At 45.4% G+C, this 12,558-nt stretch overlaps 1 protein-coding gene across 3 annotated transcripts; it reads right to left on the bottom strand.

The window, feature by feature from the left end:
• Positions 1-3,678: 3,678 nt before the first annotated feature.
• Positions 3,679-10,868, bottom strand: LOC100192111 (uncharacterized). Of its 3 annotated transcripts, XM_008663125.4 has the most exons (4): positions 10,325-10,868; positions 8,981-8,986; positions 4,953-5,041; positions 3,679-4,867 (listed from the first exon to the last, which is right to left on the bottom strand). In XM_008663125.4, exons 1-4 carry the CDS (start codon positions 10,438-10,440, stop codon positions 4,116-4,118), a joined length of 963 nt encoding a protein of 320 aa, XP_008661347.1. In that variant the 5' UTR covers positions 10,441-10,868; the 3' UTR covers positions 3,679-4,115. The 3 variants fall into 3 exon arrangements, with proteins under 3 accessions (XP_008661347.1, NP_001131006.1, XP_008661348.1); NM_001137534.1 differs by lacking the exon at positions 8,981-8,986 and having other exon boundaries at positions 3,686-4,867; positions 10,325-10,732; XM_008663126.4 differs by lacking the exons at positions 4,953-5,041; positions 8,981-8,986 and having other exon boundaries at positions 3,743-4,867.
• Between the last annotated feature and the right edge of the window lie 1,690 nt (positions 10,869-12,558).

Here is a 12,558-nt window from a genome sequence, read left to right as displayed (position 1 = left end):
GAACTAAAACTAATAATTATTAGAGAATTTATGGAACTCGTGAGTTTAAAACTTTGTTGTATAAACTTGAGTTGATTATTGTGGTAGAATGAAGTATATATATTTTTTTGTCATACATGGAAATATAATTCTCTCTGATGTATATTTGGGTTCATTTGAATTTTATATATAATTGCATCCTCTGGTGGAAAATATATGGTAGGAAGTTTAAATATTTTAAAACAACTTATTGGTGGTTATGTTACTAAACAGTCTCTGGAAACAAATCTCTAGAAACAGCTCCTTCACATAAACCGTCCATCGAAGAATTTACATCGATGGTTGGCTAGAACCAGACGTCTTTATAAATAATCGTTGATATAAATGGATTAACACCAAAACTGATAGTTCGAAATATGATAGTTCGGATGGATAGTCTGTGTAATCACTTTCACTGACTATGTGTAACCAAAACTGCTTTTTTTTATTGCTAACCTTATTGTTGTTATGTATTTTGGTCACGAGTATAACTTCGTTTTTAACTTTATTGTGCAGAATGTTTTAATGGCAGAAATGCACTGCTTGTGCGAAACACCGGTTTTATTATTTAGTTGTTTCACTGCCGACCCAGATAGATAGGTCTCCAGAATAGCACTATCTCCACTTCTACAAACTACTAGTTTCAACATTCGACCTGCGTTATCACTTAAAAAAACTCTTACATTTCTTCGAAATCAAGCTACTACAGTCCTATGGACATGGACGTACGTCACACATAGAGCATATATATGTGTTTTTCTCCTTACATCTCGCTGAACAACCTTATCTCTTGCATGTGCAACCAACTATGTAACCATCATGAGCGCGCGAAACACGTAGATCTATTTCCTCCACGTCCTGCCTAACAATCATGTGTCTTATCTCTTGCATGGCAACCAACCATGCAACCACCATGAGCCGAAGCGCGTAGATATATTTTTCTTCCCATGTCTCACCTAACAACTATATGTCTTATCCCTTACATGCGCAACCAACCATACAACCACCACGAGCGCCCGAAACATGTATATCTGTTTTCTCTCTCCCCCCTCTCGAAGGAGAGGAGGGGAGGGGCAAGAACAGCCGAGGGAGGGGAGGAGGAGGCACTACCGCTGGTGATGCGTGGCTGAACAACTAGGGAGAGGGGGAGGCGCTCTGGATCAAGAGTTTAGTTTTATATTGGTTGTGAAAAAGAATTTGTGTGATATTTTTTTGAACATGATGGCAGGGACTCTGCCTCTCAATTAAGAAAAATGGAATTGACCCAATTTTAAGGAAACCCCCGAGCCCGGAACCTACATAGAGTGCGCAGAAGAGAAACCGACGGAAGGCCCCCATAGACAACCTAAACAACGACACCCCCACACAAATCCTATCCAGAGTCATTGTTGCTGAGCTCAACACAAGGGACAAGCACCCCAGACTTTCCAAGAAGTGCTGCACACAGCCAAAGGAACTCGACGACGCCTACACCCAAACACCGGCACACAAGGAGGAAGGTTGTGGCATTGCCATCATTGCCAAGCCACGACACACCCCAGGCGAGGAAGCTCCAATTCTCCACCAACGAGCTTGGATCCACAATGCCGATCATCGGGAGCAAGCAGACGCCCAGAGCGACAAAGGCCCAGGCACCGCCGAGCCAAGCAGAGTGACGAAAAGTGATGAGGACATCACTTCTATAAATACAATGAATGGACTGATAACACGATCTCGTGCACGACAGCTAAATCTCCAGGTACGTTCTACCCTAGTCAATTGTGTTTCAGAGCTTACGCTTGGGGCCATGGATGTTTTGATGATTAGGTACCTTGGAGAGGACCAGCAAGGACTTGGGAAAGTCCAAGGTGTTGAGGAGGAGCAGCAAGGGCGCCCACAACAGGAAGGAGATCAAGTCCGACTTGGCTGCGACTCCATCTCGGGTTCCAGGACCAGTCTACACTAAAATGGACGCCCAAGATGCATCCGGACTTCGATTGCGACGGACTTGATATGGTTGGAAAGATAAGGAGATTATCTAACCAACCCAACTAGTTCCACCCTAAAATTCGTCCGGAGTCAATAGAAATCGTCGAAACAATTCAGCGTTCAGATTCTGTTTTGGTGCTGCGACACCGTCTGTTGGGCCATTGGGCCGTGTATCACGTCGGAGCCCATTAGGGGCGAGTCCTGGGGTCACGCACGCCCTAATACTCTATTTATTCAGCAGCCGCCGCCACATTAGGTTTGGGTTTTTGCTTAGATCAATTCTGTCATCGAACAGTATCGCCGTCATCGGTTTGTGAGACCCCATCCCGTAATCAATACAATTTTGGTTGCGTTTCTTTCCTGTTCTTGCTTGTGTTCTTGATTGCGCTTGCAGGGATAAGCCTTCGTGGCGAGGTCATTCGTGTGTCACGGGTGATAACCAACGGAGCCGTGGTGTAGTGATTGCGAGGAACCGTTCACTCGGAGCCTTGGATCATCAACGTCGAGATCTCCACTCAATCAAGTTATCGTATCTCACGGAAGATCGGGCCACGTCTTCTATCAACAAGCCTCCACAATGTTGACAACCACACAAATTGAGGGTCTTCTAGGCAAAGCCTTCAAGAAGGAGAAACGACGCTGAATCGTCACCGCCGCCCGCCTAGAACAATACAGACAAAGTTTCCTCCGAAGACCCAGCAGAGCAGCGCTGATCGCCAACACCAAGGTTAAGGTTGCAGGGACAACCACCGTCGATACCATCCTGCCAAGCCACCGCGTGTTGCCACTTTCTGTCGTCCACCGACGCACTAACCTAGCAGGTCCTAGCCACCAGAGCTGCGACTCCAGCTAAGCAGCCAACGTGAAACCCCCAAGATGGACGAGGCAAGGACTCCCAACATGGAGGGTGGGGTCCATGGACGACACCCTCAATAGGGTAGGAGTGACGCCTGCAGGCGTCACCGTCGTTTGCCCGCAAGCGAGCATAACTTTTGCTAGAGGACTCCCACCACCCGCGTCCCATCGCACGGATCCAGTCGACCTCGCCTTCACCACTAGTGGAACGAGAGGTGGAGAGAGGGATCTGACCGGAGAGGCTCAAGATTCGGCCTCCAACTGATCGAGGAGCATCGACTGAAGCCACGACGCTGGGAGCCGTCGATGTTGCCTACCCACGACCCTTCACTTTTAGCCCTGCCAACCCGAACTCGCCACAGGCAGCAGCAAATCTGCCGCCAGACCATAGCCCCTGCCCCCCCACCCTACCTCTGCGTCGCGAGCGTGCAACGGGCTAGCAGTGCATGTGCCACCGCCGCAGCGGGCCAGCTACGCGAGCATGCATGTCCGTCGTTGCCAGAGGCCACACACCCAAGCCGACGCGGAAGGAGCGAGGGCGATGTAGGGCTCGGTGGAATCACCCCACCGCCACCATCACCGTGAGCCACACGAGCATCCCTTATGTTGGCTAGCTCTGGCAGCGGCAAGACATAGAGGGAATGGAGGAGACGACGACTAGGGTTGGCGCTGCTCGAGTCGCCCGAGCAGGGGCGACGCTAGGGATTTGTCGCATATTGATATCGATGATAATATATGTATTGTTCGTTTTTATGTAATTGTTATACGCTAACATTTTATCGAATATTTATGTGTCATCGTAACACACATTATTGTACTAGTTAAGAACTAACCCTATGATTTTCAAGTGTGCTTTATTCAACCAAGAAATGGATTTCACCGGTCAGAGCAGGGCTAGAGCTACACCAAAAGAAACCTTATGAGTTTTGATATGAACTCATACTTCCATCAGACCCTGATGGTTGATACCTGTTATTGAGACACAAACAAAAACGTAAAACAACACGACACGACACTGAAGTTGACTTCACATCAGCGACATCGGATACTATAGTGGCACGAGGCTCAAGAAAGTCCTGGATCCAAATTAACACCAAGGAGACAAATTTATTAATTTCTACGTATACTAGTGCAGTACGGTAGAGTGATTTGTAAGCTGGATTCAACGATCATTGGATCCGGTTGCTTGTTAAGTCTTCCTTCTTTGCGAGATTTTTTTTTTCTAATTGGCGGGATTCATATGCCCTCGCGTGACACACTGACACGGCTTGAATTCAGACGCCGCCGCACACGGTGGCCGTGCTTCTTCCATCGCCGTCCGCTTCATCCTCGCTGCCGTCGTCGTCCTTGTCCTCCCACTCCTTGTTGACGTCGAGGAAGTAGAGCGCGGCGACCATGGCGACGCAGGAGGCGCACATGGGGACGGGCCCGAAGAGCCAGAGGAAGACGGGGCAGGAGAAGTAGTATGCGCGGACGCCGAGCGACCAGAAGTAGAAGCCCCGGTTGAGCGCTGCGGTGACGTAGCCGACGGCGCGCGCGGGGCGGCGGTGCGCGGCGAGCGGCACGTTGACGAGCAGCCCCGTGTGGCTGTAGTACCGGATGGACTGCACGTTGAGGAGGAACGCCACCAGGAAGCACACGAGCACCGCGAGGAACTTGGCGGCCAGCGCGGCCTCGCTGCCGCCGCCGGGGGCGGAGAGGAGGAGGCCCCCGTGGGCGGCGGCGCCGCTGGCCATGAGCGCGGCGACGAGCGAGCTGAGCGTGATGGCCACGGAGGCCAGCACGGTGGACGCCATGATGGTGTTGCGCAGCGTCTGCACCGCCAGCACTGCGTGCTTGCCGGACGGGTCCTCCATGATGTGGCGCACCCAGATGCGGCGGTTCACGGCGTTGATGCCGATCACGGTAGTCTCCGGCCGGCTGCGGATGCGGAGGAGCAGCCACACGTGGTAGCCCACCATCACAGCCAGCCCCAGCGGCACCAGGACGTAGTCCAACTGCGACGACGAGCCCCTCTGCATAGTAGCTGATGGGCGTTGCAGACTATCAGAGGAGTGATCAGATCGAATAGCTAGTACCACCGTACGTACGTATCAGCGTATAATACTTACTATATACTCTCCCTGAAACACCAAGGTTCTGCGGGCTACAAGGAAAAATTTGACACAACCTCTCACCTCGGGACTGTGATTCCAGGAACCTACCATTTACCAAGGACCCTTTTAATTAGTGCATGTTTGAATTCACTAAAATTAATAATTAGCTAGCTAAAAAATTGCTAGGGTCAATAGCTAGGTAACAAATAGTTAACTAAATATTACCCTATTTAAGTTGAATGTCGAACCAGCTAATAAACTAATAGGTAGCTAAAGGTGTAACTAATAGTTAGCTGAACTATATAGGGTGTTTGGAGACATAGTAGCTAATAGCTGAACTATTATCTCTCGTTCATGTATCTTCAGCTAATTTTGCATCTAACTATTAGTTGTTTGTCGGGAAAAAGATCCTCGGGTCCTTGCGGCCCACAAGCCAGAGGGAGGACAACGGAGGGTTCCACCTTAGAGCTAGTTTGGGAACTACATTTTTCTAAGCGATTCCTATTTTCCCAAAGGAAAATAAACTAATTTCCCTTGGGAAAATAAAAATCTCGTGGGAAAACGAGGTTCCCAAATTAGCCCTTAGAAGGACCCATACCCGGATAGTCCCAAGGCACTGAGCCCGGGGTCAGGCGAGGCAGAGCCAGAATGGGAGGTCGGACGAATCGGGAGGAAGCAACTCGAGTGGATTCAATGTCCGGTCTAGGATTGACCCGCCATAAATGAATGACCGCATTAAACCACGCCTGGCGCTGAACCAGGGCAGAGGAGTCGACCCGCCTTCCACTCATGGCCTACGGGTCCCTAGGTCTGCGGCCTACAAATGACCTACTGAGCCGAGGCCTAAGTACCCTGGCAACCTACAGGATCTGCAACACGACGAGCCGCACCTGAGACTCAGGCTACGGAGGCCTAGGATCGACGCGGCACAGCAAAAGCAATAATGATGTCAAAGCCCCTCGCCGCTCACACGCAGCCAGACTTAATGAGCTTGGACAGGGAGCACAGACGACCAAGGCAAATACTAACGGACACGTTTCTACCGGCGGTAGAATGCTTCGTTTTACAACGACCGAGTAACTCTTTCCCCAGAAAGCTATCTATAATAGCCCCCTCCCTTTGGTCTATAAAAGGAGGAGGTTCGGATGAGACGAAGCACAGACGAACGTAAAAGAGAGGACCCGAAGGACTACGGAGACCAAAACTAAGGAACGCACTGCCACGACCCCCAAAGCTTTGTAGATATCACCAGATTCGTAGTCCTTAGGTCCAACCACGCATAAGAAACTTGGGAGCTCCTCCCTCTCTCGCCCGCTTATAAACCCTACTACGAGCATTAAGAAATAAGGTGTCAGTAGCGCAAGTCACGAAGATTGGATGTAGGGCGTTCTGCCTGAAATAGTATAAATCTTGCGCTCACTGAGCACACCATTGGGATCCAAAACAAGCACAACAAATTTATTTGTCGAAGCTGGTTCGAAACATCGATATTATTGTACAATCAAACATGGCCATCTAGAAGAAGAAGATACACATGAGGAGCGAGGTCTGCTAGTTACCAATAGAAGTAGACATCAATTGTTTTTAGAAGCCACAACTGTTGAACCAAATGTTTCAACTTTCGTACCACCCATAACTCGTAGTTGTTTTTTTCATAGACCACAACTCACTGTAGTTTTTTTTGAAAAGCTACATCTCAATCAAACACATCCATATACAACACATCTGGCTTTAGATTATCTCTAGTAGAGTGTGTAAAATAGAGGACGCAGAATTGTAGATGACACTGTTTGACACTATTTGTAAAGAAAAGTTTGAAATAGGGATGAGATAGGGGATATGATAGGAGATCTGCTGAAGATAGACTTAGACAGTGGGATGCTTTTCATTCAATCAAAAACATGAAGGTCTTTGAGTCTCGATCAAAGCCAACAACGACAACTAAAAGTCCCCTTTGTGTCCTAGTCCTAACTCCTGAGACCCAAGATAACCGAAGCTAAATACAAAATTCGATGGCCCTTCTCTACAGTCGAACTATCAACGATGTCCTGCTTAAATGCTTGGGCCCAGGTGATGCTATATTAGCCATAACCAAAGTACATGAGGGGATTTGTGGTACTCACCAATTGGCTCCGAAGTTGAAGTGACTATTGCGAAGATCTGGTTTTTATTGGCCTAACATGATAGCTAATTGTTTCAAGTACTACAGAGGATGCAAGTGTGTTAGAAATTCTGTGACTTGCAGTTAGTTCCTCCAGCTGAATTACATCTTATTATCAAACCTTGACTATACAGGGGATGGGGATTGGATTTTATAGGAGAAATTCATCCTTCATCATCAAAAGAGCATCGATTTATGTTAGTCGCCATGGGTTGAGGCCGTATGGGCTGAAGCCGTTGCTCTGAAGATGTTGCTTTGATGTCGAATCTACTTTACCAAATGGACTGAAGTCGTTGCTCTGAAGAACATGACGCATAGAGAGGTAATTGAGTTTATAACGAAGCATATCATTCATATATCCGGCATTCCTCAGACTTTAACAGACCAAGGGACTTCTTTTATATCAAAGGAGGTACATGAGTTTGCTGAATCATATAAGATCAAGTTGCTCAATTCATCTCCATATTATGCTCAGGCCAATGGGCAGGCCGAGTCTAGTAATAGGACATTGATTAGCCTTATTAAAAAGAAGATATCTGATCATCCTAAGCATTGGCATAAGGTTTTGTCTGAAGCTTTATGGGCTCATAGAATATGTAAACACTGTGCTACTAAGTTTCTCCGTTTGAGCTTGTTTATGGGCAGGAGGCAGTTTTGCCTGTGTAGGTGTCACACCCGGATTTCGGGGCACCAAGACCCGGGCGCGAACAATCACCAGGTGTGCTGGGACCAAGTCTCACACACATGATGAATCATGGCACATGATCGAATGTCACATCTTTACTACTTAACAGGAATTCTATACAAAATAAATAATTACATTATAAGGAGACAACGGTCCAGCAACCCAAAGTTGACTGGGAGACGACGACCTAGACCTCTTACGAACACATCACATCATCCTCCAAGCGCCTCATCCTGTGGTACCTGTTCTTGACCTGTGGGGGGTGTGAGACAGCAAGAGTGAGCTCACATACGTTCATCGCTCAACAAGTTGTGGGGAATAATGTGCATGAACTCGCCAAAGGTGGGAGCTCACGTGAAGTGTAAGGCTTACCAAAGAGGATGGTTAGAGCTGAGCATTGCTTTTAAAGTTGGTCAAAATTTTATTAGCAATTACTAAGTATAAGTAAATACCAACCCAATTTAGTAGAACCAAAGTAACAACCTCACATGCGATGCAATGCATATGACAAATTGAGTTTAAGTTCCATAATTTAATCATCAGAGAGTCCTGAGCTGCTCATGACCGTGAGCTCGGCTAGTATACCAGTTTTACACTCTGCAGAGGTGGTACCCTTTACCCACAAGTCATGTTACCCATCTGCCAGGGGATCGCGACTTCCCATACACCTCTACCGAGGAGGCGAGGCAGGGTAACACTACGAGGCCTTTACAAAGTTCCACTAGCTTCAGAAAACCCGCTACAGTTTATAGGAAGCTCCAATGCAGGGTTCTTGCCTGACCGCCATCACAGCAAAATCAACCAAGGACCTCCCTACACTGACCACTCCCCTACTGCCCTTGCCCCTTTCGGGTAAGGTAGTCCTCCACTAGCTTTCCTAATTAATCAGCCAAGGGCGTCCATAAACCCTTGTGGTGGCACGTGTTTCTCAAGTTAAGCTCTATGTTCCAATTAACATTAATGATCTTGACATGAACATAAATAGAATAACAAAATAACTGGAACATAGATATGATAAATAATTATCCCAAATCCATGTAAAGCAATAGCAAACTACCCAAGTGATTCAGGGGTAAAGAAGGTAATGAGATAAACAATCTAGGGTAACCTATTGGGTCCCATCAAAATTAACCTAGGCATGAATAAATGATATTAAAGAACATTATTGGGTAAAAAGTGGTCAAGGGCACAACTTACCTGGGACTTGAGATTCCAGATACCAGGATGATCTTCAGATGACTCATAACCTCATCGTTATTCGTAGCAATACAAACAAACAGTGTATAGGCAAAATTAACATTACACCAAACATAAGAATAAATTGCGTAATAATAATCTACGCGTTGCTACGAGATCGTGAGATCGAGAACTACTAAGATCGGAGTTACGATTAAGGAGTTATGATTTTATAGAAGGTCTGTGTGATTAGAATATTAAACTATATTATAAATTGGTTACTATAAATCATATAAGAGGTTATTCTATAAATGATTATCTCAACTTTAATATAAGTTATAAATTGACCATAGATCATATTTTAATAGATTATAATGATAAGTAGACTAACAAGACTATCCAACATCAGTTAAATATAGATCTAATTATAAAATAATGAGATTTGGTATAATAAATGTTGTTATTGCATAGTAAATATTCGTACGAGATTAACGCAACTTGAACGGATCAAATCAGAATCATAGATTTTAAGTTATGAATTTCTAATGATTTTATGTGTTTTGTACAAGATTAAATAGGATATAAATTTTAATGTGACTTTCATGTAAAAACAGTGGTACTAACTGATAAAAATTAATATTACAAAATTATAGGAATTGGAATGGATTGATTTGGACTTCATATGCATTTTCTATGAATTATATAAGTTTTACAATTATTTTTATACTCAAAATCAATTTCTAAATCTCTTTTTCCTGTTTTCTTTAATTCCTGGACTGGGCGCCAATAACTGAAAAGGTCAGGGACTACAGCGCAAGTGATCCTAAGACTCGAAAAACTCCATAAGGGGACCGCGGGTTATTTTAATCAAAATCCGAGGGCTCTTTAACAAAGTTACCACAGTGAAGGGTCATCGGGTGATTCAGTCCGCCCGATCCACAATCTACGGCCCCGATTATATCTAACACAGATCGAACCAGTATGCTTCAACAGCCATTGGATCGATCACCAACGCTCTGGATTCTATCTAGACCCGATCACATCGTTCTCGTTGAATCCGATATCGACGTTACAGATCCCGTAGAGCGAATCGGTACGCAAAATGCGATCCCGGCCGCCCAAACCGGATCAACGGCCACGGATACACCATCTTCAGATCAGAGCCGTCCATTAGAAGATCTATGGCCTCAATCCTTCTCCCCTACGTCCCATACACCAGGCATTTCCCCCAGGCAGCGGCGGCGGCACCAGCACGGCGGAGGCCATCGCCGGTCGTTTCCAACCCGAGATCCCGAGCGCAGTATTTCAATCCGAAGGGCAATACACGAAAAGGGACGACAGCTAATCGCATGGGGAACTTCTCACCTGCGAATGTGTTGTGGAGTAGCCAGTCCGCGGAGCAAGGAGGCATCACGGTGGAGCACCAACTCCGGCGTGAAACTGGTGGCGCTTTGGTCGATAGCTTCGCACGGGGAGGCCATGAAGAGGTGCGGAGTGGTATGGTGACTTTCCAGGACCACCCAATAAGCCCGATGCCGCAGTAACCCATCATCGCGTCCCACGCTCCACAACGACGGTGATCTTGGCTATGGGGCTCATCTGACTGAACACAGGATCCGTGCACACTGAAGATTCTCCAGAACCACACTACTAGGCTATGCAATGGTGGGGGCGTGGGTCAGCACCATGTGGCGTCGCAGGTGAAGCACCAAGGTGATGGCCATCACCTTCTCTCCTGGCGGCGGAAATATCCTCTGCTCACGTGGGTGTGGGTTGGCTTCGGCGTACATGGATCTGGGGTGCGGGTGCGTCTTTATACCCAGACGAATCGGCCAAGGGTTGAATGGAGGGCGTCACCATCCCGATTAGCACGGCGGTCGCCAGATTCTAGTGGAGTTGTTGAGATCTCTGGCGCAGTTTGTTGCGATCTGGTGATACGTGCTCAAATACGCAGGGGATCCACATGGCCCACCAGTCAGCCGTAGTGCACCCGCAAGGATGAGGTCATCTATGACCTCAGCATGACGTCACTGCTCCGGAATATATTAAAGAATTCTGGCAGCTCGCCAAGTGTGTACGTGAGCATATGGTTTCCGGCCCAGGTTGGTTGGGTGAGCCGAGCCAGAGCTCCATGGTCCAGGTAACGTGTTTCCTTTTTTTTGTTATTTTCCTTTTTACTTTTATAATTCTGTTTTCTATTGGTTTTAAATATTTTGAACTTAAATGAGTTACGAATTCAAATGTGGATGCAACAACAAGGAAATCCAGCGTGTAACTCAACTTATTCATATTATTACTATCCCATTAGGCAGGTATTAAATATGTAATGCACACACATACACAATATTCGTGTCAATAGTTCATTCAAAAATTTAGTATTTACTATGTATTTTCCTTAATATAAAATAATTTTACCCTTTTTTAGAATTTTAATTCCTAAGGAATAGTCTTATCCCTTATTTAGTTTTGAGAACATTTGTAATTATATAATTAGGTTCAAACATTTTTTGAGGCTATATATTGAAACTTGTATACTTACACTGATTTCACATGTAACTCATACAAATAAGTGAAAGTGAAATGGAAGAAACGCGGGCATCTTATAGATCTTATGATCCAAACATTTTTTATTGTTATATATAGACATATGTTATGTCTCCGTGAAATTTCACGATTTTTTGAGGCTATTTATATATTATTAATTTCTTGTTATAGAAAATCATCAAAATACAATTAAATCCGTAAAATATTGTAGTATCGACCAAAAAATACAAATAAGTTACCAATACTAATAAATAGTCTATAAAAAGATAACCTTAAGTTCCCACATGGAGATAACCTTAAGCCCCCACATAAAAATGATAGTCTATTAATTTGATATAAGTTTGGACATTATTTCAATGATTTTGGTCTAAATATATGTTTAAACAAAAATTGATGTATTACAAAGTTATAGATCTCTTCAAGCTCTACAATTTTCAGATAAACTTTATCTTCATCCGATTTAATATGTAAAAGTTATGATTTTATAACTATATTATGCAGAAAAAGAAAAAACGGGTACTCGAATTCCGGGTACCCGTATCCGACCCGAATATCCGGATATTTTCCGGGTAGTCCTCGCTCCGTATTCGACCAGAATCCGAAGCTACAGTATCCGGGTATTACCCGTATCCGTCCCGAATATAAAACTACTCGAATCTATATCCGAAAAATGGGTATTTGAACTACCCGTATCCGGTACCCGACGGGTATACCCGACCCGTTTTCACCCTTATGCATGTGGAGGTAAGCCTAAATGATGTTATGTTTGCCAAGTAGAACAAAATAACAGTCGGTGTTTATTATAGTTCAATGATGGACAATGTTGATGAAGTGACCAACAATAGATTGAGAGCTCGAGGAGAAATAGAGAAAGACGAGATCATGGTCGCCAAAGCTTACAACAAGAAGGTCAAAGCTATGTCATTCTAGGTAGGAGATCTGGTATGGAAGACAATCTTGCCACTGAGGAGTAGAGACCAAAATTTCGGGAAATGGTCGCCAAGATGGGAAGGTCCTTACAAGATCACATAGGTAATATATGGTAATGCCTACAT

Source organism: Zea mays, chromosome 10, assembly GCF_902167145.1.
Source record: "Zea mays cultivar B73 chromosome 10, Zm-B73-REFERENCE-NAM-5.0, whole genome shotgun sequence".
In the NCBI taxonomy this organism is placed as follows: Eukaryota; Viridiplantae; Streptophyta; class Magnoliopsida; order Poales; family Poaceae; genus Zea; species Zea mays.
This window is presented reverse-complemented; position numbering and strand designations above follow the sequence as displayed.